Source organism: Astatotilapia calliptera, chromosome 14, assembly GCF_900246225.1.
Source record: "Astatotilapia calliptera chromosome 14, fAstCal1.2, whole genome shotgun sequence".
NCBI classification, from domain to species: domain Eukaryota; kingdom Metazoa; phylum Chordata; class Actinopteri; order Cichliformes; family Cichlidae; genus Astatotilapia; species Astatotilapia calliptera.
In genome coordinates, this window is record NC_039315.1 from 33,280,195 (window position 1) to 33,307,887 (window position 27,693).

Below are 27,693 nucleotides of genomic sequence, written 5' to 3' on the forward strand. Positions count from 1 at the left end.
CAAATAATAATTTGTAAAATAATGGGGTAGGTATCAGTTTAATAGCTCTGGTGGGAAGCAGAAACCACAAAACGGACGTTTTCACACACTTTAAAGCTCATCTTTACTGTCTATGCATGGCACACTGATTTCTGTGAACTTAACAGATGTGTCCGCATGTGTTAATATCAAATAGATGGTGCATAACTGAGACATTTTCTAGTGAGTCTCATGATTGCTTGTGTGTTTTTTTCATTTAGATCTTTGATCCTACCTCACCAAGTATCCGATAATAATGAACATTTCCTTGTCTTCTTAGTGGGTGGAGTGTGTGTCAACGCCCAGTGTGGTCTAACCAGTACAGAGAGGAACAGTTAACTCAGGTTGAACCTGTTGTGAATGAACTGTTTTCACTGCTGCTGCTCAACAGGTTTGCTTTCAGACTTGACTCTCTGTTGCTTTACTTCGAAAACGGGTGGTTTCTGTCCTGCTATGCTATTTAACTGCAGATACCACAAGCTTCCATATTGTAGTACCTCTACCAGCTCTATCTGCACATCTCTGCCACTGGAAATAAGAGACACAGCAGTACAAATTATTGTTTATTTTGCTTCATATATTGATTTTTTTTTTTTTAGTTGAAACAGCATCTGTTGGAAAGTCCAAGACAATGGCTATACTGTGGTACAAGACAAAAGAAAAACCAAGACAATACAAAGACATTCTTGTAAACATCAGAGGCAAAGAAGCATAATAAAAGACAGAAAAACTAAAATTAAGCATGGTAGGTAGATAAAAAAATGTCAGAGTTTCAGCTCCAATCTAGATTTTCTATCAGTACACAGTGACATAAAACACAACACACAGAAAGGTTGTCTGGGAATTCATCATGAGAAAAAAAAACAAATAAGTCATCAATACATCGATCAATAAACCAATTCCAATTATCAGAGGTTCGGGTTAAGCTATGAAGGTGAGGATGCCGGGAGGACGGGGTGAGGTGTTTCAGGTACACCGATGAAGGAAAAGTGCTGATTGGTTTACAGTTTGTGAAAAAAAATAAACTCACTCGTCCACAAAGTGTCTGTCTTCACATGACATTTACATGTGATGTTATTCCTGCACAAGCTTGTACTCAGAGGACACTTCTTTAAGTTACAGGAAACACCAGCATGCTACCAGAGGCACTCTCTATGGAGTCCAGATAGGGCTTTAATCATATGAAGGACAACTGTACCACAAATAAAACTGTACATTTGTAAGTGAAGATATGAGCACTGACTTTACATTCTTTACATTTCCATTTAAAAAAAAAAATCCATTGTGTTTTATCCCACAAGCACAAAACTGTTATTGAGAGGTTGTCTTTGTGTGGATCTGAATTTACAAAATACAAATAAAGATGGCAGAATGATAAATATTTAGATCTGTTCAGGTCTGATATATCCAATACCTTTTGTGCTAGCTAACTGCTCCAAACAACAAGACATGTGGACGTATGAAATAAGATCTGCATTTATGGAAATACAGTCAGTCAGGATTGTAATATATGACCAAAAAGGCCACCATTCAGTTAGATAAAGAGATGCAAACACCTTTAATTACAAATGCACACTTTTTCCCTATCATCCAACTAAAATCATTTCTGCACCAACTTTAACCCATACAGTCTTCTACTGATTCTTTAAACCTTAATTAGTTCATCAAGGATGAGATTGTTGCGACTGGTTCGTCCTGTGAAGGTTGCAGAACTGAAAGACGAGTCTCTGCCCCACTGTCCAAGCACAAAAAGGCAATAAAAGGATCGTGTGAAGCAAGGGCATTATACAAAAATAACTGAATTGTAAATTACAAATCTAGATTTTAAGTTCAGTCTACATTCTTTGCATCATGCACCATCCATAAGCAGCCATGCACTGTGTGATAGATACATGGGCAGGCAGGTCCATTTTAGAGGCTCTAAAGTGCATCGTGTGCCATTCTTGTCTTAATGAAGTCATTCGCTGGGAGCATATGATGGCTGCAGAGCTTTGTCTCTCAGTTCTGTCAGTAAACATTTTAAGGTGTGCTTGAGTAGGTAGCACAGATGAAAGGATAGATGAATGGATGATGGCTAGATGGGAGGAAGAGCGGGGCTAAATGCTACCCAGATCCACTACCCCTATCACAGTGAGGAACTCTGAGGGTCATGAGGCTGTCTTTGGATGTGCCTCTGTCACCGTACTGCAAGTTGGGGGCGGGGCGTGTCAGAGGAGCTTCTCTGTATGACATTTGAGGACAGCAGATTGAATTATTATCTCCCTGCTCCATCGTCTACACACTCCATGTTTCTGTTCTGGGCTTCTGCTTGAAAGACAAAGACTGCTTTATTGTCTGTACTTAGTCTCAGAACGCTGGTGTCTTTCCTCAGAAGCTGGAAGATTGTGTCTGTTTCACTCTGCTACCATCAAGCTAAATCTCCCTTTGTCTGTAAGAGGTGAATTCAAGAATCCCAGAGTTTGTGTGACCGAGCAGAAGTGATACCAAGCAAAACATAATCTGACTGATTCTTTGGAACATGCCTTAAGTTGGTAATCTGATGACCTTAACAGTGCCTTAAAGCAAATGCAACGGACACATTTCTGTGATTAAACTAGCACCTTTTTGTGATTTGGAAATGCAGTCCACTGAATGTCCTGTCTGTCTGGATGTTATACCTCGCTGAAGACTTATTGCTACAACCAATCAAGATCCTAAAATTCACCTAGCTACCACACCAACACCTTTGAAAACACAATATGTCTAAAATCATTTCCACCTTAATAGCTTGAGATCATGCAAAAGAAATAAACACCTAACACACAAGATCATATTGCAAGTAAATACAAAAAAAGGTTACATATTTCAAACATATGGACAAAGAAACAAAACAAAAGAAAATAATGGCAACAGTAATAAAGGACCAGCACCATCGCTGGCATCATGCAGTGTGTGTCTAACCCAGTCACGCACACACTGAGGCTATGTATCGTGCGCTGAGCTCAAACCTGTCCAGGTTTCCATCTAAACTGCTACCAGTGCTGCTGTCTGTGGGTTCTTATTGAGTTAATGCCCTTGTGCACAAGAGAGCACGGAGATGCCGTGGCCCAGCATCTCCGTGCTGAGTGGGTCTGAGTATGTGTGCTTCTTCTCACCGAAACAAAAACCAGACCATCCTGGGCAATCATAAAGCAAATGTCTAAAACCTTTGAACACTGCCACTAACATTTGTTTTGGCATCTTCTTCTCCTGTGGTCTCTTGAGTAGGACTAGGAGAAGCTAAACCAGCATGAAATACAAAATGGCAGACATGAAGAAAAAAGAGAGAGGAGGAACCTTTGGGGAGGTTGAAGCAGCTGCTTCTTTTCTCTCCCTTTAGTCAGTTTTCTCCTCAGTTCACGGGTGAAGTCAAGGAACTGAAAGCTCTCCATGTGGAAAGAATGTGTGTGTGTGTGTGTGTGTGTTAGGGGTTCTTCACAGAGAGGGTGAAGGAGGTGTCACAGTGGTGTTCAGTCACATATGGGTGTCAGTATGATGGTGGAAGTGTGTGCATCTGTGTGAGCATGCGGAATGTAAGATTTGTGAGTGTGAGGTGCGGCGGTCTCAGAGTGAATTCGTTCGTCACATGTCCCACAGTAACGTGACCTCAGTCCCCTCCATCTTTAGTGTAGCTCATCTACTTTGTAAAAATCGTCTTCATGCCCGTCTACACGCAGGCCTCGGGCGTGCTGCCGTTGTTCATCTTAACGTAGATCTTGGGATCTTTGTCACGTTCGTCTCGGAGGCGCTGGAGCTGGCGGCTGTGGTACAGCAGGTAGAAGGGCAGGCAGAAACCCAGCATGCTCAGCACCAGGAGACCCACGTTCACCTGGGCACCGCGTGAGTAAAGCAGTTAGATAGAATGATATGGTAAACTTTGAATACTACACTCTTTAAAGCCAGTATCTCTATATGTGCATCATCTTACCCATAGGGGGTCTTCCTCCAGGGGTCCCACCATGGCCATGAAGAGAGGTTGCTGGAGCAGGGCGAACAGAGCGCTGATCAGAGACTGCATGCCTGTCAGGCTGCCAAACTGCGAGGATGGATACCTGCAGGGGATAAACAGCATGAGTCATATGGGAAATTTGAACACATTTGTCACATAACTAACCTGAGTGAACTATCAGGCCCATTAAATCAATTTACAGTGAGTCAAATTAAAAACAAATTCACAGCCAGTTATATATCGCATGCCCCCAGACACACTGTTATGTAATATTCACATCCTGTGTAGGCTAATTTTGGATAATACTGTTCCTGCAACTCAGAGGTATTTTATTTCATTCCAAGAAAAATGCCCAATCATCATTTTCTCTAAATGCGGCAGTGTCAGCTAATCTCCAGCTGCAGTCATTTGGAAATTTTTCATAAGATTTTTGAGCTCTTATCACCCTGCACACAGTCGCAGGTCAACAGGCAAGAACATGTGGCTGCTACAGGCCAAAGTGTGAGAACACCTCACCTAAACTACGTAATTATAATAGCCATTTGCATATCTCCATAATAAATATGCAATGTCTATACATATATATAGTCACTTCTTTTACATGCTTATAGTCCATTTTTAATTATGTGGAGTGCTATTTACTGCAAATATAATATCTATACGGAAGAAACTGTTTTTCCAGTTTTAACAGATTTATAAACAGAATCCATTTTAGGTGAAGACAGTTTTATTCTTTTTTTTTTCACATCAGATTTGGTTAGCTTGACAGCTTTTGTTTTACATTTTTCAGAATACATTTTTTGCTTATAATTTCAAACATTAGATGATAGTTGGGTTGTTTTTTTGACCAAAGTAACTGTAGTGTGAAAGTTTAGTGTTAAATACTAAGAACATGTGACTGCGAGCCAGACTTCATCGCTTAACAGCAGTGGTGGACTTCTTTTTTTGCTCTAATACGGGAATGTCAAAAACATGTTGCATTGTGGGCTATATACAGCCTACTTTAATCTTAAGTGGCAGAATCCGAGAAATTATCAAAAATGGTAAAATGTAAAATTACAAAAAAAAAAAAAATCCCATAGCACACTGCCCAGAATGCCCAGTAAATATAAAATATACAGTTTTATAAAGTTTTTGTTAATTTGCATAAAATGTTTTTTTTTTAAACAGTGGAAAAAAGTGTTAAAAAAGAAGACATCTTTTTATAGTAGACAAATTTTCTATCACTTGTTTATCTTAATTTAGTAGTATGAATGGCAATGGGGGAGGGGGTCTTTATTAATAGGAAAAGCGGGACAAAATTTATGCCCTCCTTCATTTTGTCTTTGCTGGACCAATTCTGGCCCACAGGCTTTATGTCCAGAATCTTGTGGAAAGTTGTCCAAAAAGAGTGATTGCTGACACAGAAGGACAGAAGAAGAAATGCCTAAAATTCACTTATTTTTAGTCACTTTCTGTATCTAGTGTAGGACAGCATTAGGCTGCATGATTCCTTACTGGTTTGCCATCATCTTTTAAACGTGTCACACACTTACACAGCAGCATAAAGCCCGCCAACTGCAGAGTGGATGAAGCCTCTCACAATAGTGTGCAGGACAAAGGAGACAACCTGAAGTAGGAGAGAAAAGAGGAAAAGAAAGATTTTTACAGTAAATACATGCTCAGGGCCGACCTGCTGGGTTTTCACTGAAAAACAAAAGGGTTTGTCTTTGACAAATGAGATTCAAGAGAGAACAAAATTAACTGCAACAACATTTTTGTCCATTAGGTGGCTCCACATCACTTAGAAATATCAGCAGCTGCATTGCCATGTGAGTGGTTTGAATATCATGTACATCACTCTCTCTCTCTGCAGTGTTTAGTCTCCCTCTAGGGGAGACGTACAGCAGCAGCACATGCAGAGGAGCGTGAACCCACACCACCTAAACACTTCAATAAAATGGCTCCCCCAGCCTCCTACTGCATACCTGAAGTGGGAGGTTGGGGATGATGCAGGTGACTCCAAAGCCAACAAGGAGTATGTTGGTGAAGATAAAAGCTCTGGTGGCATTGACGATCTTCTGGATCCGTTTGTCAGGGCGACGGGGCTGCCCAGGCTCTCTGATAGAACAAAAGAAGAAAACATTTAAAAAAAATTGAGAAAAATAGAATTATTTGTTCCTCCTTAGCGCGCACGCTGACCTCTTGGTGCTCTTGTCGTTTTCATCCTCACAGTCTTTAAGCTTCCAGTCCATGACGTAGCCAATGACAGGAGAGGTGACCAGACATAGGAGCTGGAGCACGCCAAAGATGGAGGTGTACACGCTCACTAGGAGACAAACAGCGGCAGAGGCAGCGTTAATACGGTTTCAGGGTGAACATCCGGTAAATAGTATGAAGACATCAGAGGGTGGTGCACACTGACAGGAATGGAAAAACAGTTTGCAGATGTCATGGAGTTATTGGGGGGGCGGGGTCATGCTCTAGACAAAAAAGTGGACAAACAGTTTAGGGTAGGGAGGGGGGCAGAGGGTTGCTAGTGTGGCCTCAGGTCTCTTACCCACTTCCATCCTCTCCACTGCAACAGCAGGAAGCCAGCATGACAGAGATGTCAAAGAGGTGTTAAAGATAAAAACGCAACCACTCTCAAAACATGTATAGCTTGACACACTAACAACCACACACACCTGTGCTGAGGTCTCTGCCTGTTAGGGACTCCAGGATAGTGTTCATGGCTCCCATGTAGAATATGAGGCGCAGCTGAGTCACACACATGGTGATAAGGCTCAGCAAGAAGATGGGACTGAAGATACTCTTCATGAAGCTCTGAGCTGCAGAGGAAATGAGAGAAGTCAGGGTGAGATCAAATCACTGTGTTAATATACCACAAAGATATTAACCAAAAATATTGGATAAGGAGATTTTATTTCCTTCTGTACACAGCTGAAATCTCGTGGTAGGGGAATTATTCAGTGGAAAAACCAAAAAGCTTCACAGGCCTTTAGGGAAACATCCAAATCCTTTTACGGAGCAGAAAGTTCTATAATCTATTTTTATGACACTGCCTGCATCAGAAGATGTTTGCAAAATCAACTTTATCTGTGCACGATGTAGGAAACACTAAGAGCAAAAGTCAATGTAAGGACTAAGATCAACTGTTCATTGCTTGTGGGACATGATAATCAGTTTTCAAGTGTTCAGTGGTAAAAAAAAAAATCATAAAATATATGAGGCCTAAGTTGTGGTACACTGAGGATGACTTTAGGCACAGCAGTGCTTTGAGATGAAAGTCTAACATGACTGTGCTAATTTGCATAATGAGTCAGCATAAAGGTGTACTGTTTACCACTTTATGAAAATAATTTACTGCGCTAGCAGGGATGCACTAAAATCCTGAGCCAATACCAAGAGATGTATTTACCATATTTGTTTCTTTTCTCATTGCTATTCATATCATATCAGTCAACTAGGCCAGTATCAGTCAATATCGACCTATATCAGGCTCTAAGTTCATTGCTGGTTCGCTGAGTGTTAATGTTAGCATTCAAATGTTTGCTAATCAAACAGGAGCACAGCTGAGGCTGATGTGATGTTCATTAGTTCTGAATGTACCGGGCTGACTGATACGTTGGCCTGTTTTTACAAGTCTTTACAATTCATCCTGGCAAGACTACGACGTCTGCCAAATTTCATGACAATCACTACAATGGATGAGTAGGTAATTCACTGCAGCCGAAGATGTCAGACTGCTGTTACAGCGATTGTGATGTTTACAACATTTCCAGGAAACTGATTTTTTTAAAAGAAAAAAAAGATCGCTCATTTCAATAAAAAATAGCAACGTACGAGTGTATTCATAGCATCCTGACAAACAACCTACATGATGATGACCTTGTTTGAAGCCTCCACTATCAGCACCAACAAACTTTCATCTAAAGTACAGATGGTCAAACATGCAGAGTCTCTTTTCACTTTCTAAACAGATGGAAAACTCCACTGGCTGAGAGGAACGGATGAGACTGACATGTAAATTTTCCCACTGGCACCCAGGTGTTATGGTGACATCTTAATGTGAATGAACGTCTGGAGGATTCAAAGGAAAGCGGGTTCTAGGAAACGTTGATCATTAATGAATGCTGTGGATAGAAGTGGAAAATGGACAGCTGTCCATACAGAGAAACCCCGGACACACCAACTAATGATGGGTACCCAGATGAAGCAGATGGGTTCATTGTCTTCAACAACAGGTATCTATCCTGGACTTAATTGTTTGAAAATGCTCATAGAGCACTAAAATAATTTATAAGAGAATACAGCTGTTAATCTAAAACTAGCTTATATTTCATTTCAACATTTACAAAATCTACCAATTTATTTACAAAAAGTTCTTTGGCCTTCATTCTCTGTCTACAGCTCTAGTACAAAGTGTACTTAACATACCAAACAAGTGCTGACTGTGCCGGTCCAGATACATGATTTAAGTGCATTCCTAACAGAAAACACAAACATTTGAATCTGACCTTGATCCTTATATCTGAGGAGGCAGGAGGAATAGGCCAAGGCCTAAGATGCATGTACTCTGCAACCCTCACAGCTGCTTCAACTTACAGCAAACAGAGAGAGCAACAAGGTTGTGTTCAAGGGTGTAATATGGGCCTCTTTAAACATCCCGACATGTCCAGCTGTTATGAAACCAGCCACGGGCATCCTGAATGCACTCCAAACACACACACAGTCAGAAATTCACTGTAATGGCTGATACAGTCCACCGCAGTGCTTCTCTAGGGCTCCCTGCCAGCGCGACACACACCTGCTGAGCCCCTTTCTAAGAACAGGGTCTGAACCGATTCCACGGTCCGTTTGGTACCAAAGAGACCGAGAGAGGTGTGACAAGACTAACCCACTGGGAGTCCCTGACCCTGTTAGAAAAGCCAGGAGGGACTGAAAAAGTGCATGGGTAACAGAGGTTACCTTAGCATGGATGTGATATTTTTTTGCCAACCAACCTAAAACACTACATACAGTGTTATCACATTTTAAAAATGTAAAAACTAACAGAAATGTTAGCCTTTTTAAAAAATTTCACACTTTTAAACTTCATCTGAAATACATTGTTAAATATTCTATGTAAATAATATTCATTGCCAAAATAAATTACAAAATTTTAAGTATATTAATAAGTCTATTGTCTATATTTTAACTTGGATTTATGATTCAAAGCACACAGTAAGGACATTAAGTTAATTTTTAAAAGTTCTATAACACTTTGCACTTACCTACGCTATAACAATGGAATTCAAGTCTTTACTTTTCATATCAGTGGGATTTATTTTATTTATGTGGGATTCCACTTGGCATCAGTCCTTTCAAAGAGAAGAGATACACTTTTATGACTTGATTACTGGCAAACCTAACACACTTAGCACCTCTTTTGCTCAGTCCGTTTCAAGTCTAACTGCACCAACTGACTGACTATTGAGTTGTGAGAATATTCATAAGCTAGTATCTACTCAAGAATGACTAATTTGATCACAAGGTACACTTGTGCTGACTTGTGCATGTTTTTGGATTTCTTCCTCTTACAGACAGCAGTTATATTCTGTCGGCAGCTTGCTTAGATTCCAGTTTTGACGACCAGATGGCAAAGAAAGCCACTGCTAAAAACTGTGAATGGGCTTTTACAGTCTTTCAAGAAACATAACTGTTGCTCCAATTCAACTAGTTTCTATTTTAAGTTCATCCTGTCTTTATATAACAGACTTTAGATGTTAGAGCATATTCAGACTTACTTTCCTCCTGACTCTTGCAATTCACCTCCAGGTCAACAGTGGACAGGCACAGCTTGTTGGCCTCTTGTGTGGACAGCTCTTTGGAGGGTGCCTCCTGCTGCTTTATGGCATGGCCTACGCTCAGACGGCGTCCCACTGTGGTCACCTGCCGATAAAACTGCTTCCCGGTGATCTTATGGTCAAATCCCAGCCAGCTGAATTTGATTTTCACCCTGAGAAAGGAAAGTAAGAAAGAAGGGGAAATGTAAGCAGACACCTAAAGGAAAAGGAAAACAGGCTAAGGAAACATTAAAAGATCCAGGTGAATGAGAGCAAAGTAGGCCGATCATCTGGTTTTATGGTCTTTCCCCTTTAGGGCTCACTTGGTCTCCACTGCATTATTTTGGGATTTACTGCACATAAGTGTGTGCGCTTGTACGTGTATACAATCTTGCAGTGTGTATGAGGTAAAGCAGTGATCTGTGTGGAAAATCCAGAATCCCTAGGCTCAGTCAGAATCCTTTTTCAAGCAGGTATAACTCAAGCTTAGCTAATAATACTGCAGTAGCTGCTTAAAAACAATAGCTGGAAGCTACACATATGTTCATGCGGCTTTGTGTGCATGCCAGACTAAGTATGCCTGTTTGTCTTACGTGAAGTCCATGTCTTCTGGGCCAGGGAAGGGCTCCAAAGGCCAGTTGATGAAGCAGTTCAAGAAGACGAGGCAGGCACAGCCGGCCCAAACCAGAAGGATGGAGATGAATGTGGCACCCAGATCATAGATCACCTACAGGCAGGAAGATGGGACGCACACAAAAACATCATAATGGAGAATCAATAACACAGTCTACAGTTGCAGGGTTATTCCTTCTGAGTTAATATTGCCCTTTAGGAAAATCTTTCAGTCATGGATGAGGACACGTGGATGTTTAAAGTAAATCAAGAATCAGCCACAGTAAGTGAGTGACTGTAAGTTACCTTGATGCCAGGGAAAGTGACAGCAGAGGAAGCATAGGATCCAATCATCAGGGCAATGAAGGTCGACCTCAGATCTCCAAACATGTTGGGCAGCTGTGAAGAGAGCAGACAGATCAGTTTACACATTTAACTGCAAGACCAAGTTCATTTAAATGCACAAAATGTCCACAGACTCATAAGAAGCAAAGCAGTCAAGCTTGACCTCTTTATGTCACCTAACTATGATTTACATTATCAAAAACTAGTGGCCAGGGGCTTAAAGGAGGACAAAAAATAATCAATAATCCATAGCATGAAGAAACTGCGAAACAAAAACAAAGATAAAACAGCTTTCTCGTTAGCTGTGTTATAGATGAAGGCTTTCGAGTGTGAAAAGTGCCCAGTAGGAGGCGACTCCTCTCATTGCAAAAACAAATCAAATGCAAAACAGCCATCTACTCGCTTGAGAAATAAACTTACCAAACATTTTCCTAATATCTGTAAGGGCTCAGTCGCTACTTTCAAGTTGTCTGCTTCCAAATGACAGTCCCATATAAAGCAAAACAGAAGATAAAGCAGCGTAAGGTGTGACTACCCTGTGACTAGTAACTACTACATGCGTGTGCAAAGCCCTGAACTATTCCCCGTGATGTCTGTGAAGGTTCTCAGTCATCCAGGTCATCGTAGTCAAAGGAGCTTGCAAAGAAAAGCGTCTGGACTTCTTTAAGTTACTTGAAGACGTTTCACCTCTCATCCGAGAAGCTTCTTCAGTTCTAAGGTCAAATGGTGGAGAGTCCCAGATATAAACCTAGTGGGAGTAACCCCCTCCACAGAGGGACAAAAGGACCCCCTGATGATCCTCTAATCGCCTGAGCCAAGGTGTGAAACTGGGCGTGGGTCCCAATCAGCCAGAGTTTCGGGTGAGTTCATTGTGAAACCTGGCCCCACCTTATCATGCGAATTCCTGAGATCAGATGGCCCAGGATGTGAGTGGGCGTTAAGTCGTCTGGGAAGGGATCTCAAAACTGGATTATAGATGGCAGAGAGTTGGTGTCGTAAACCACCGCCTCTGTTCAAAGATGTTCGCTCACAGTGGACATAGATGGCTTCTTTCACTCCTCTTTCAAACCATCTGTCCTCTCTGTCCAAAATGTGAACATTGGCATCCTTGAAAGAGTGTCCTTTATCCTTAAGATGCAGATGGACAGCTGAGTCTTGTCCTGTGGAGGTGGCTCTTCTATGTTGTGCCATGCGCTTGTGAAGTGGCTGTTTGGTCTCTCCAATGTAGAGGTCTGGGCATTCCTCGCTGCACTGTACAGCATACACCACATTGTTAAGTCTGTGTTTTGGCGTTTTATCTTTCTGGGACTCTCCACCATTTGACCTTAGAACTGAAGAAGCTTCTCGGATGAGAGGTGAAACGTCTTCAAGTAACTTAAAGAAGTCCAGACGCTTTTCTTTGCAAGCTCCTTTGACTATTCCCCGTGATCCACCACTCAAGTACATTCAGGCAGGCATGTCTCTTTACAGCAATATAATACTTGTTTCTATAGAGCTCGTGCTCAGCCCTGTCGTCCACGTTCTACATTTGTAAAGGCAGATGATCAAAATGCTGAACAGTTCATGTCTTCTGCTGCAAATGAAAGTTTTTAATGACAGCACACCATGAATCTGTTTTCACTGTGAGTAATATTAGCTCATGTGGGCTAATCTCAGCAAACCGCTATGCTACGCTACATTTTAGCATTTGCTACTTTATACCTGAATTGGTGCCTGAGGAAACAGGCTGTACTGATCAGGAAAAGTTACAGCATTGAACTAAACTCACATGTATCACAGCCCATTAACCTCCAGCAGTGGAGCTGCTGCAGCCAAAATGACATCTATTACCCATCTATAATTGGATTAGCTTCATTTCTGCTCTGTGGGCAGCATATTAGGTTGCGCAATAATCTTTGTTGTCATATTTTGTCCTTCAATCCACTTACACCTGCAAATGGCCACTGACTGTGAAAGAATGCAGCACACTGCATACAAATGGCGAATAGTTTAATCTGCTGCTCACAAATATTGACTGGTGATAGTCTTGTCCCCCACCAAGTATTTGCACACTCTGTACTGCCTGCATTGATGAGTTTTTGTTCCGAGATCTGCAGAAGAGCAGAGACAAAAAAAGCTCGGGCCTTGCATAATGACACTCAGCTCTTGACGAGAAATAAGTGTATGTCCTGTTCCTTTACTAGGTAACTTCAGAGTGTAAACAGCCGTCTTGAGGAAGTGAAAAACAGTGTCAACATGAGAGCACCATGTGGCTGACTGGTCTGATGTAGGTCAGAGTTCATCTGTGCCATCTGGATTCAAAGTGCTATATAGGAGAGAGGAAATCAAACTCTAGAGTCAAAAGCATTGAAAGGAAGCTCCCACAGTGAACAAGCATGGGCAGGGAGTTCAAAATTTGACTGTAACTCATCACTGAAAGCGTTATTATGGGTCATAAATAGCGGAGGCGCTTCCCTCCAGCTCCCCTCTCATTGTCCTCATCTGTCCATCCACCCGTCCATCGAGGCGCTGTGCTCGCCACAGGGGCGAAGCTTGTTAGCCAGCTGCTCGAACCCCCTCACCCCATATGGACGTTACTCCCTGCACTAATTGGAGCAAAGGTGAGCTACAAAAAAAATCACTACACCCCAGCCAGGTCATCCAAAACAACAAGCCCCCCCCAAATTCCTGCGCTACAAGGGAGCAAGTTGGCTGACCTTTGGCTCGCTTGGTGAAGAAGAGACAGAGGACATGTAGATCCCCGTCTCAGCAGATTCTGTGTCACGATGATGGCAGCCCGCTCACAAATCTATGCAGTCAACAGGTTCAGATTTCCCTGCTGACGCTGCAGCACTTCCTCACTCTGGCCTGTGATGATGGCTCTTTTTATGCCAGACTTTTGCAAGAGTTCTGTTATTATATTGTAAATCATGGGAAGAGCTTTGATTTAAGCAACTGAATGGAAATTATCAAGGAAAAAGTAATTCAATGTAATCCTCCATTATTTCATTATAAGCAGGGTGTTTAAGGACAACAGAAATCACTCTGGGGGGCAGATTCTCTAATAAATTATTTTAATCCAGGCCCTTAATCCCTAGTTCAAATAAATAGCTCCCCATTCAGTTACCAAATATTCAGTACAGTTAAAAAAGGAACAAGCCCACTGCAGTGTTGATAAGTCAGTCCCTGACTTTTCTGCCATTCACCTTTTTTGTCTGGTGAACGGAACTGTTATCATTGGCATTAACTTCGGTGAGCACACTTAAAAGTGGGAGAAAACAAAATCACGTGAGTGAATGGTAGCAAGCCCGAAGCAGTGGGAAAAAAAGAAAAAAGAAACATAACAGATCTAGTGCTTGTGATACTGCTGAGCAAAACAAGCTTACGTCACACTGGGAGTTTCTGTGACTGACTCTAGTTCTTAGTCAGAGTCAGCTGCTGAGACCACTCTTTTCCAAAAACATGTCACAAACTGGTTTGGTCTGCTAATCATGAAAGGAGAAGTAGGGATTAATGGGTTCAGCAGCGTGAGGACAAAGTGTGGGCGGGTGCGTCGATGGGAGAAGCAGCTGTCGGGCTCGATGAGGAAGAGATAGCAGAGTTTCCGTAACTGCAGTCAATAACACTTAAGTCAGGCAGACTGACCAAAGAATCAGCTGTGGCCTCACGTGCTAACAGACACACTGTAACTGTAAATGGCCTCTCAACAACAGACAAAAGTATGCTCCTGTGATCACAAATTTGTGACGCAGTATAAACACACATTTTTCTCAAAGGGGATTCATTAAGTCTGTATATATGAACCAGCTCTTGATCATGAAAGTGATAAAAAAAAGCAGTTGACTCTTCATGCAGTAATTTTTAACACCAAGTCAGATGACATGAGAGTTTTCATAAAAATGTTTTAGTTGCAATTCCAACTTGACAGATAATATTTACAACCTAATTATGATAGATAATGGCTTGAAAATTGTATTCATACTGTTAAATGTCAGCCATAGGGTATAGTATATCTGCCGAACACTTTTTGGCAATCCATTCAACAGATGTTTGTTAAGCTAGCTAAAAATCTGTGTGTGTTTTTCAGTCCCAGTCCCTGTAAGACTTCAAAGAACAGCCGCTTGTTTTGGTGCTTTTTCTAATCATCAGAGGAATGTGTTGCCTATGTTTCTCGGCCTTCAAGGTACAGTATGTGATCACGTAGTTCTTGATCCAACACCTTCCCAGTGTTTGCTCTGGAAATTTCCCCTCTGTCCTCACCTTTCTACTTCACTAAATACAGGCTTTGCTAATCCCTTACTACTTCTATTAGTTTTCTAATCTCCACGTCATCACAAATATCACACTTGCTGTGTTCATTTCTGTTGTGAGTGGTGCAGGAACAGACTGAGAGCAACCTTATACCTCTCTGAAGGTAATAACACCCATCACTAACCGCTCTTGTTGCTTCGTCCCTGAATAGCCCTTTTGTTAGCTCTATGGTCACAGTGTATCCCTGCACAAAGTACACACATAGATGATGGGCCCTGTATTTGAACAGCCACTGAAGGTCTATTTTATCTTCAGAGCAGTGACCTGGAGATAAGAGATCAGGGACTGGTTATTGGGTTCAGCAGGTGTGTCGGTTTTATTTATTTTTTTGGTAATGCACGTGCTTAATAAATGGCGTAAACATAAAGACAACTATAAAACGCCAATATATCTAGAGACACAAATATGAAAGCAAAGAGTGGGCGTTTGGGTTTTTGTTTGAAGGGTATCCATATAACTTATCATTTCACTTATCATTTCAGCAAGCTGTCAATATCATCAGTGTGATTTATGTGAGTGAAAAGAAATGGTTCTTTGACAAATGCTCCTTTTTGGCTAGCCTCAAGGACTACAGAGGTTGTTTGTTTTTTTTGCATCAGAACAACCCTTTTATCACTGAGGCTTGATACAAACAGGTGGATTATTTAAAGGCACGCTAACAGCTTAGCATCACTGTTAAGCCACGCACAACTTCAACAACACAGGCTAGCACTGATGAAAGAAATTGCATGGGCTAGAAGCATAGGGTTTAAATCAGTTGGATAACTGGAATTGGTTCTTGATTCTTGTGTTTTTTTAGTATAGTAGTTACCTTTGGCAAGTGTTCTTGTCTATCCTTACATCCTGAAGTATAGCAAAAACTACACATGGAAGTTGGGGACCTATGCAGCGGCCACGTTAGCATTGCATTATTTTGCTGATAAGGCAGGCGGAATGGGCTAAGAAGTGTTTTATGACCAGGGGGGCATCCTGATTTGATTTGCAAAAGCCAATGTGCAAACAATGTTACTGAGCTTTCCAATTTAGTACAGCACTTAAAAGACCAGCAAACAGATCTGAGCAAAGTTGAAGGAGTTTGCAATGGATAATGTAAGCAAAGGTAATGAAACAGAGTCAAGTTAGATGGATACATTTCAGTCTGTGTCCTGTAGAAAAATATAACGTTTAACATTTTAAATAAACAATCTGCCATCATCAGTGATTTAAAACCATTTTTTTTAATTAACACACCCAAATGGAAAAGGTTTAAATAGAAAAAACAGTATTCCCAAAATAACTTTATGTTAGGCATGTAACATCATAAATCTTTAGAAAAATTGCCCGAAAAACCCCCCGACCATAATACTCGATGTGCTTCAGCTGTTAAATTTTAAACACACTTTAACTCTACTTGTTTATTAGCAAATATTAACATTAGCATTTAGCTCTACCTTATGACAACAGTACAGATTTGCTAGCATACCTGTGTGAGTCAATACTGTAAAACTTTTTTTTAATAATGTTTGCTTCAAACAAACGCACAGGCGCGCTGTAACCTGGACAGCGCTCACTCATTGTTATTTGGTGACAGTGCTGAATGTAGTGAGTGCAAACAGAGGAGCTGTGACCCACTTATACATAATAAGTAGACTCTACGTGTTTGTTGATTATATATCAGAGGGGCTTCGGGCAAGACTGACTCAGGCAACTGAGTAAGACTACAGTCTGCATCTACTGTCTTATCACTGGACCGTGCAAACATTCTGTCATTGCAATTTTTTGGCCACGGCACACTTTTGCGCATAGTTTGTACGCCACCAGGAGTGTGTGTCTGTTTGCGCTGAGTGTTTAAAACTGAAATGAAAAAGGCAGTGTGACGTGAAAAAGACGTCTGGGTGAGGAGTGGGAAAATATGCTGAGTCTTTCGTGCAGAAAAAAAAGAAGAGAAAATTCGATTCAGCCCTCTGAGAGGAAAGAACAGAGAAATGAAAGGAGGAAGAGGGTTTTGCTGCAGCAAGTGGAAACTTCAGCACCCTGATGCTGCTTGACCATTGAGAACCAGCTCTGACTGGTCCTGTCTTGAAACACAGGATAGTCATAAAGAGCAGCCAAGTGGACCATAAGAACAGCAAACACCAAATGACAAACACCAAAAGGCATACTTCATTCAACCTGACGTCATCTCGCTCTCTCGCTTATTATTGGCCAGCTTCCATCTCACATTACTGAATAACTCCTGACCTTTTTCACTCCAACATTGTTCCCCTACGTTTTGTGCTGTAAACAATTTATATAGTATACTGTGCTTCCTCCATCTCACTCCAGCCTGATCTTACTGCTTTTTGTTACAACTCCCATCACTTCAGCGGGTGGAATGAAGTGCTGTGTGCGCACTTTACACATTGTCCAACTGAGAAGAAATCACTCCCCGTTTCTCCTTTAGCCACATCTCAAAGTTGGAAAGTGACTCAGTGAAGAGAACATTTACATTTCGCAGCTATGACCACAAGTCAGAGAGCTTGCTGGTAAATAAATGTGTTTTCAGATAGAGAAACAGTCTGTGCATTCAAGACATTGGACAAAAAGCTGATTTTTGAGCAGAGCTTCAGATTGAAACTTAGCAAACAGGGTGGGATACGAAATGTCCCACCAGCCAGACAAAAACAAGAGGCGGAGCTTGGCGTGTGCCTGTGGGTGTGGTTTTACAGTATGTATATGTATATGTATGTAGAGGGGTTTGTAACATGAAACTGCTTACAAGTCAAGACTGTAAGCAGAGAGAAAGTCATTATTAACCACAGCTCCCTTCCTCTCTATTGTCTCCTGTGCTCATCCTTCACTGCCTGTTTTCATCGACAGCTTGGGACAAAGAGTTTGGGTAGAATGTAGAATTGAGGCAAAGACAAAGAGTAAGAAGGGGAGAAGCCAAATGAACAGAGACTAAAAAGAAACGTAAAACAGTAGAGGAAGGGGATGATTTTGGGAACATGCACAGACACACAGTGGGAAAATGGCACAGGTCACGGTGACCTGAGGAGTTTCGGTGACCTATGATAGTCCAAATGCAGCTTGAGAGCTTTCCACGCCCTGAAAAATAAGGTTATAGTTTTCCTCTCAAAACCCTTCACACAGACCTTCAGGAAAAAGAGAATGGAAACAGATAAGCATTCACACAGCAGCACTTTTTATTTGCCTCTTTCTCAGTTTCCCCAGCATTTGACCAAGTTAAATTACAGGGGCTCCACTTTTTTATGATTAGGTTTTATTTTTCAATACTTCTTAGCAACATGGACCAATAAAAATTTTAAAAAGGTTAAATTTAGAAGTTTTAAAAATCTTCTACGACCTTCTGAATCTATCGATTATGTGCTTTTTAAGCTCTGCAAACACCCTGACACAGACACACTCACACACACAGAAGTGGCAGTATAACTGAAATGTTTGTCTGGACCTGCAGGGAGCGGTAACTCAGCTAAAATAACACACACACACACACACACACACACACACACACACACACACACACACACACACACAGAGTTTCGACGGTCGTGTGAGAGCAGCTAAAACTGAAACAGGAGAAGATGAAAACAGCCAGGCTCAGACTAGTGTGTGTGTGGGGGGTGTGGAGGGAGGAGTGCAGCAAGATAAAACCAGCTGAACAGCTAGTGCATGTATCTGTCAGGGTCCTAATACACAGCCTGGAAAGGAAATGGAAAAGCATGGGTGGAGAAGGCAGACACACATACACACACTACCCTCCTGTTGCTACTTCCTGTTTGAGCCCTTTCTGAGAGAGTCCACCTCGGCTGTTCAGGCAGGAAGAGAAATACTGTAGCTACCATGAAGCAACAAAGTGATACACGTGCGTGCACACATACACACACACATACGTCCTCGTGTGGATGAAATAATAATGAGGAGAGGTCTTTATTTGGCTCGTAGCCAGAGCAGGAGTGAATAATAGATCACTGCTCTCTGCCTTGTAACAACTCTCTTGCTCACGTGTCCTCTCCTGTGATGCAGCACTTTCTCTGATGAGGTCATCCTGACCACTGGCTATCCTCAGTCACTGCATCCCTCACCACCCTTCTCCTATCTGCACACTACCTCTTATCCCTCTCCTCCAAGCAGTCTGTTGTCAGCCGTCTCTCTCCAGCTCTTCCTCCAGCCATCTTTTTTAAATGTTTCCTCTGTCGAATGCATCCATCTTTCTGCCCTTCACTTCTTTGTATGCACGTCTGAAGCCATCACTTCACTCTCTTCCTCCATCTCCCCTTTTAATACCTTTTCATTTCTCCAGATATCACAATGTTGTGGCTCACTGATATTTAGTACAGGCTGTCATTCAGAGAGGAAACAAACTACATGTAATTGCCAACGAAGTGGAGATTTTAGTGTCGGATTGCGGAGAAGCTGGCAGCACTACCTTTCCTTGAAAAATGAGGTTGTTGTCCTAATAAATGAAAAGCACTGAGGTATTCCACGACACTTTATTTGTAGAGCTATGAGACATTTTGCAGGGTGAAGGGATTCTTCAGCGTGCCTTGATGAGTTATGAAGGATATCCTGATAACGTGACCGAAGGTTTCATGTTTAAAACTCTATGCACTGTTCAAGTCATAACATTTCATTCACAGAATATATTATAACCACACAGTGGCCTGGAGAGATTACAGCCTCAGCAGGCAACTACCAAGTCAAATAAGAGAGAGACTCAACAGTGAACAAATGCTGAAACCATACCAAGGAAGAATTCCCCAGCAATGAAGTGAAAGCTAAAGGTCCAGTGGAAAAAGGGTTCTCAAAAGCTTATTTTGGGGCAAATGTAGTTATTTTTTGTTGTTGTTGTTGTTGTTTGATTGCTGATTATATACATGCAGTTTTCTGTCCCATTCATGACAGTCACCGCCCAGTAAAAAACAAGACTTGTGGAGAAGTAGGAATGAAGCAGCGCTTCAGACCAAAGCTAAGTATGTCCCAATATGTGAGCTTCATAAAGTATCTCTTACCGTCAGTGAAGTGAAGGTCATGCACATGCCTCCAAACCCATTCAATGCCAATGCGAAGAAGATCAGGATGGACAGATCTACCGGAGAAAGCAACACACGCAGATGTTACTAGACCGACTTACTAGGCCAACACATGACGAATCTCACATACTGTATCTGATTAATTAGCATTAATACATCATATGAGCCGTGATAATGTAATGAGATGTATGTGACACAGGTAGAGGTACGTACTGTTGGGGTCTCTGGCACCATAGGCGATGAGAAGACAGGAGAAGGCAAAGCAGGCACTGGAAAGACAAAGCAGTTGGCTATGAAAAATAGGTTGGACAAGAAAAGAACCATCACTATCCAACAGACAGCAGGATTCACGGGCTCACCTCCCCAACAGTCGCAGCTTCCGCGGCCCGTATTTGTCCATGATAATACCCAGGGGCAGAGTTATGGCTGACAGCAAGAAGGAACCCACAGTAAAGGCCAGGTTCAGCATCTCATCCTGGTCTTTGCAGATGGGCCAGCTGTTCATTTCCAAGTACTCTTCGTCTGCACCTTTGGCTGCAGGGGTGGATGTGTTGGAGAAGTTGAAGCTGGAGCTGTTTTCTGGTTGGAAATAAGAGCAGACAGAATTTTATGTACTTTTTTCCCCAGTATTTCCATTTTGCAACATAATGACACAGTTTTCTAGACATTTCTAGAGGTGAGATCTGAAATGAACACTTGCTTGCTTTTTCAGAGCTTATTTCTGATATTGTTCTTGGAATACTGAGCTTTTACAGCCACCCCTCCCCTCTCAGAGCTGAGCTTCTGATCAAAAAAGCCAGGAAACTCTTTCAAAGGTCAAGTAAACAACCCAATACAGGGTAAACAAGTACCAGAAATAGACCCAAACTGAACCCCCTGCATGGTGCAGGGCAACTCTGTAACAGTTTTAATCAGTCTGCCTCCTCTGGTGAATTACTGGTAAACACAGTCCACTGAGTTCATGTGGAGTCTATTTTTGTCCTTGTGCTCGATAAGACCGCTGCTGTTGGGTAAACTCTGCTGTTGTCAGACAGATAGACAGAGGACACAGAGGAGCACTGATTGAGGAAAGCAACTCGTCTTTGATTAGGCAAGGAAAACAATACAAGTCAAATCAGCATTTACCACATACTTCATATGTGGAGGAGGGAGCTTTAAAGAAAGTCATCTGAGTGTTTTCTTTATTTGAGTCCTGCGGGCAAGTTTGCAACAGCAGCTGAAGCCTCTGCACACTCAGTGTAAACAGAACTGGAAATCTGTTTCCCGTTACAAGAGTGTGTCACTGAGCTCTACTCAAAGGAAAAGTGAGGATGGGAGGACGGATGTGTTGTTGTTGTTGTTGGTCTCAAACCCCTTAGGCATTGGTTCGAGACCAACAGAAAGCTGTTATTTCATATTTAAGGCAGAGTGGTGCAGAAAAAACTGGCATGCACCCTGTGATGAGAGGAGGTGAAAGGTAACGTGGCTTAGTGAATATCTGATGACTGCAGGGTCATTCTAATGCTGGTGCATTCATTCACTGAGGAACACAAGGACACTTGAGCTCCAGAGGCTGCTTTTAGCTAAACACATGCAGAAGAGCTCGATTATGCACGAGGGCACAAACATGGAATGATCTGTGGGATGTTACTAAATGTCTTCCACCTCTATTGTGATATATTTTATTCAAACGCATCCTCAATATAGATTGAATTAATGAAACACACAGTAGGATCTTCCCACAAGGTAGGGTGCATCATCATCATACTGATTTAGAGTAAATGGATAAACTCAACAGTGCATTTCCTTGGTTGCTGTTTCTACAGTTTGGGATTAAGCTTCCAATCTCAAAATCTTAAAATTTTTCTTTAAAAAAAGAGCCAGTACACATATGTGAAATTAAAAGCCACACTGATTCATCCACTGGGAACCACGAATAACTCCAAGATATTACATTGAATACATTTTAAATGGCACCTATAGTGTTAATAACAGTGGCGGTTCTTAAATTTGTTGAGACCCTGGGCAAAGATTCACAAGAGGCACCCCCCGAAGTAATCTTCTTGATGTTTGCTGTATATTTGCTGCTGTGACAACTCAATTTCCCTCTGGGATTAATAAAGTTTACCTGATTCTGATTATGTTATAACCAACAACAACAGTCCTATAAAATGAAAGAGATCATTTTTATTTTGATAACAATGCACAAGATCCAGTTGTCTATGAACGTTCAGCCTGCTAGCTATGCTAACAACCCGACAGGGTGAAGTCAGGTGGGGAAGTCAGATGACTTTGCACATTGCCACTGCTGCAGTTTAACGTTTGTTGCTGGCCTTGCCTGGTAGCAAGAAACACATCTGGTTAGTAAAGTAAGGTGATCACAACAGTCAATAGTCTTTCATATGGGCACCACATCCGAAAATTATTTTTTTTCCTCTAATATTATTGTCAATTATAGATTATGTGCTCTGCCTCCCAGGCAGGTATTTCACATCAACTAGACAAGAGCATTAAGTGCTGACTGTGAAGGAAGATAGCAGCATCTGTCCTCCAGTAGCCCCAACTACTGCTGACTAATCAAATGGCCACAGCAAACATGAGTCAATAATGGAAGAAACATGTCCACGCAAACACACTGAGGCATAAAGCTCCAACTCCCCTTCTCTGAAAACGTCTTTCTGATAAGTCACATACGTCCACCGCTCTTCAGTGTTATTTTCAACACCACAGGAACCTTCTAAGATTCTCAACATGGCCTTTTGTTTGATAAACTCCTCCTGTGGATACAAAGGATGTCAAATAGTCTAATCTACAACAAAGTGATTTGGTTTCATCATTGCTGCAATGTGCTAAGAGCACCGTTCTTTTGGCTTGACTGTTTACCAAGAAACGTAGCTTATCACTAAAAGAGCCAACTGACAGGAGAGCATGAAGAGAAACATCGCTCTAGAGCCCACAAACCACAACCATGCTACAGCAGCTGTATTAACACAAAAACAGAGAAGTGACCTCTTAGGAAGGCTGTGCTTCTTGTGATCAGTGGCTCGTGTAAGGATGTGGTTATTATGCAAAGGTCAAGTGATTGTTACAAGTCTGTACACCTACCCATGTAGCCTCAACAGGTAAAATACAAACAGAGCAGCAGCACTCTACTTCAAGTACTGAAATCATGATTTCCTTTGGAGTAAAACAATAAAACTATAAAAAAGCTGTTTTGATCACTTCACACCATAGAAACACCAAAGGTTAGGAACACAAACTGTCTATTTTTATGATTTGATGTGAGATATATGCGCAAACTGAACAAACAGCTCATTCAAATAGAATATCAGTCACACAAAGAATGATATATTCACACTGTGCCTTCATATTTAAGTCTCTAAAGCACCCCTTTCCTCCCTCATCAGGGCGTCTGTTTGCAGAAAAATGCCTTTTCCTCCTAATTTCACTCACAGACTTCTCACAATTGAAGTGAAATGTAAAAAAACAAAAACAAAATGCAGATTTAACACAATAATGGGTGGTTTTTAAAAGTGTGGGGCTACACTGATGTGCCAGAGGTCAGGTCACTGTGGAAGGAGCTGAGTCAACAGTAAGAGATACCTAAAGCTTAATCAGAGCAAACAGATAAGGAAATGACCTGAGCAAAACAGTCAGAGAAAGAGAATTATCAGAGCTAAATTGATTTAAAAAAGGCTTTATATGCACAAATTAACCCTGCAAGGCTTTCGCAGCTGCTGCTTTGTAGGATACAAAGAGAGAAATACACAGAGGAAGATACAATCAGAGGATCAAAGAGACAAAGACAGAGAGCAGCCTGTCTGATGATCACTGTGGAGAATGAAGGGATGAATGGTCTCCTTCACAGGCGGGCTGCAATGGATAAAAACTCAATCCCTGATGATGAAGATGAAGCAGCCAGTTCTCTTCAGCATGCTGTTACATTTCACCTCCTCTACACTGTTTCTGTGGACAGCACTGATTACCGAATGCTAGGATGGAGGAACCACTGTCCTCATCTGGTTGGGTTTTTTTGCTTTTTAAACAGGGCAATCTTTCATAACCAAATTATAACCCTCTGAGTACAGCAGCTCACTGCATCATCTTTGATCACAGAGTAGGAGACAGAATCAAATAACAACAAAATGACCATCTCTGATGCATCTGTGGCATTGTTGTGCTGGAGCACTTTATGGATGCTTTCGAGGGTTTTTCAGACCTAGGCTGCTGTCGCCATAATGACCCATTTTCCACAAGGAGAAGCCAACTGTTGGATCAATGAGAAGCTCTTGTTTGCCAATATGCAGGCAGGCACTTTTCTCAAAGGTCCTGCTCCTGCTGAGAGAAGTAACACACTGCACTGAGGATGAGGTGCCAAAGTAAGATAAAACATGGGTAATTTCTACAAAAAGGTTTGCACACTTGCTTATGTGTTCTGCATAATTCCACAGCAGCGGAACAGCAAGTACACCTGAGTGTTCAGATCAATGTCCTGAGGCTTTCAGTTTTTTACCAGCTCAGGGGATTGTCATGCAGAAAGGCAGAAAGGATGGAAAATGAATGAATTTGATGTGTTTTTGTTAAAACAGGTCAAAAGGGCCCTCAGCAGATACTCATTTGCTCAAGGACTCCAAGTAAACAACCCCCTCACCAAAACCACACATGATAACCCAATTACAGTAAAGTAGACTCACCTCGTCCTTTGCACAGGTAAGAGTAGAAGCCCTCCGACTTGAGCATGATGAGCAGGGACGACCAGCCAAGAAGCACAGCAGAGAAAAGCAGGTTCTCAATGACTGCTGTAACCGCCATCCACCAGCGGCGGGAGAAGGCCGTGGCCAGAGTAGGAGCCATTTTGGATGGATCAGAGGTAGCAATGTGCTAGACCTGACCGAATATGAGGAGGGCTGCTTAAGCCTGGAAGATAAGATAGAGACAGCAGAAACAAGATGACAACCAGAAATTATACCCATGGTGAGGTACTTCTTACAGGTTTATTTATAATTATTTTCGTTAAGTCTAGTTCATGTAGTTCTTTAACATTATGAAATATTTGAACAATATGACCTCTTGCAAGTGTTTTAGATGATTCTTGGATCCATATTCAGTACAGGTCTTTTTTTTTTCTAACCTACTGAGGACGGTTGTGATCGAGAAGACAGTCACAAACTGAAAACAGCTGAGACATTTGAGAAGCAAACCCCTCCTATAAATATTAAACTGTCTCCCCCTGACATATCTGATTGGCTCCAGGGTACAACAGGTCTCCTCTTATTGGTTGTTTGTACAGCAGCTACACGTGAGGTTGCTGTTGTATTCCACCCGAATAGGACATAGCAGAGGGTGTTTACATTTTTGAAAATGTTGTTTGTATACGTTTTGACGTGGAAACTGTAAGATTTAAATTTTATTTTAGTTTTAAAATAAAAAATGCCTTTACAGGACACGACTTCTCCTCTGCTTTTGCTGAAACGTGAGGCGTTTTATTTGGGGTTGTGTGGCAACCCTTTGTCACAAACGTGGTCCGAAAATCCCACTTCAATTGAATGCAGCGCAAGCTCAGCCGGTTCGAACCAGCGCGGCGCGAGACTCAGCTGCTGCTGGTTGGTGTTCAGCGCGAGCGCTTCTCAACAGGAGCTGTTAGTGCAGTGTGCACCGTTATAGAGGCGAACGTCATAACGCAAAAAATACTCACTGGAAATGTATTCAAACATACAGAAATGCATTTATTACGAACACCCAGCCAACATTTATCTGATAATACTGAGCGACATTATGTGTAATTGTACTTGTTTTAATAACCAGATAAAAAACTCCACCTGGCTGGAACACATAACCTATCTGTTCCCTTCACTTTGTTCATCTTAGACAGTCATCTTTTGAAAGAAGACCGTTTTAAACCTACTGTCTGCATTTTTGTGTGAATATGAACTTGAGATAGCCTAACTCGACGACCCCAACACTAACGACCGTGAAAATACGCTAATATAGCTTGAACACACACAGACCAGAGTTCATTAGAAGTTTGTGCATTTCTCAGCAACAGCTTTGTCGTACTGAACAATGACACAAAGAACACTGCGATGAACAAGCAGAAGCCTTAGAACTGGTCTGAACTGGACTAAAAGCATCCGCACAAAACACCCCCTCCACCTTCCTCGATCCACATCTCTAGCCCCCTGCACGCGACACAGAACATTATATTCCTATTCCGGTTTTGAATTTCAATATAAAACGCGTTCGCGTTCAGCCGCGCGCTCTCAGCGCTCGACGCATTCTTGCTGCTTTTATTTTTGAAAACCACTTCGTCTGATTTTCCGGGTCTGCACACTTTAGGCTTCAGCACTTTGACGCCGATCTCAGCCAGAAGCTCTCAGCTGTTCAGTAAAAACAACAGCTCAGGGGGAACCGCCGTAATCATGCCCAAACAAAGACAGTTAACTAGACACAAACAGCCTCCAAAACAAAGCATCCCCGCTATCACTTTGCTTCTTGACAGCAGCTTCCGTCACATTACTTTTACCATAAATCGAACCAGTACTTTAAAGGCACCTTCAGTTTGGTTAATAACAGTTTGGTTATTAATGATTAATAAAGAGAGGAAAATTAAGTATGTTCGTGTGTGTGAGTGCCTGTGTAAATATGGACTGTGTTATCATATCAGTTGTAAGTTTGCTGTAAAAAAAAAGCGCTGAAAAGACGAGGCGCGGATGGAAAATGACTGACACACAGTGAGAGGCTGGATGAAGTTGATGAGAGAGTCACGGCTGTTGCAGCTCGAGCTTCCTCTCAGCAGCCTTTAAGCAAAGCGGAGACACTGTGAGTGAAGGAGGACACTGCAACACGCCGCCTGTCACAGATCATGTCCTCTCAGAGTATGTGCAGCCTCTTCCCCGGGGAGCAGTGTCTGCAGAGCATCCTCTGGTGCGAACCTCACCTGAAGCGCGCGCGTCTATGGGTCTTGGAGGTGGCGTGGGTGTGGGGGGGTTCAGCTGAGCGGCTCGGTCCTCGCAGTCAGATCCGCCTCTGCGGGTGAGAGCGTCGGTCGGTGGAAGAGACGCGGGGCAGCAGTGACAGCTCACAGCCAGGTGCCCCCTGGCTTTCTTCAGTTCTCAGTTTTCCTTCTCGGGGGTCGTCGCCTCCTCTTTTATATGAGCGCAGCAGCGGTACACAAACAACAGAGCATCTCCATTGGCTACTGGCTGAGCTAGAGACCAGCCGTGGCCAATCAGAGCGCTCCAATGTTATACATGTGCACTGTTTCACAATATATTAAGAAATATACTGTGGGGGCTTGTTTGGACAAGGACTGAACAGCTGGTCATTATGTAGCTCTCACTGTGAAACAAAAACAGTGTCATAAAGAGGACAGCACAACCCAGACTGTCCAGCTGTGATCTGTGGAGGAAAAAATGTTCTGCATCTGCATTAAAGGTGTCAGTGGGCTACGGTAAACTAGGAAACTTCTGAAAAGCCTCGTGAGGTGTGTGTGCTTATGTAAGCCACAAATTGCCCATAAATCCACCAGAATATGAGGTGACACCCTGTTTACTTTCAGCTTCGTGCCAAATGCAGGATTCCTTGAACTACAGGAGAGGAGGGTTTACATGGTCCAGAGGAAAAAGCTCCTCTGAGGAGGGCAAATAACACCAGGGGAGTATTC

At 42.2% G+C, this 27,693-nt stretch overlaps 1 protein-coding gene across 2 annotated transcripts; it reads right to left on the reverse strand.

The window, feature by feature from the left end:
- Window positions 1-15: 15 nt before the first annotated feature.
- On the reverse strand, window positions 16-27,172 carry LOC113036449 (large neutral amino acids transporter small subunit 4-like). Of its 2 annotated transcripts, XM_026192823.1 has the most exons (15): window positions 26,968-27,172; window positions 24,725-24,947; window positions 20,411-20,630; window positions 20,265-20,320; window positions 20,031-20,107; window positions 10,711-10,803; window positions 10,386-10,519; window positions 9,754-9,965; window positions 6,652-6,795; window positions 6,525-6,542; window positions 6,167-6,293; window positions 5,953-6,085; window positions 5,521-5,594; window positions 3,965-4,088; window positions 16-3,865 (listed from the first exon to the last, which is right to left on the reverse strand). In XM_026192823.1, exons 2-15 carry the CDS (start codon window positions 24,882-24,884, stop codon window positions 3,704-3,706), a joined length of 1,734 nt encoding a protein of 577 aa, XP_026048608.1. In that variant the 5' UTR covers window positions 24,885-24,947; window positions 26,968-27,172; the 3' UTR covers window positions 16-3,703. The 2 variants fall into 2 exon arrangements, with proteins under 2 accessions (XP_026048608.1, XP_026048609.1); XM_026192824.1 differs by lacking the exon at window positions 6,525-6,542 and having other exon boundaries at window positions 18-3,865.
- Window positions 27,173-27,693: the final 521 nt, after the last annotated feature.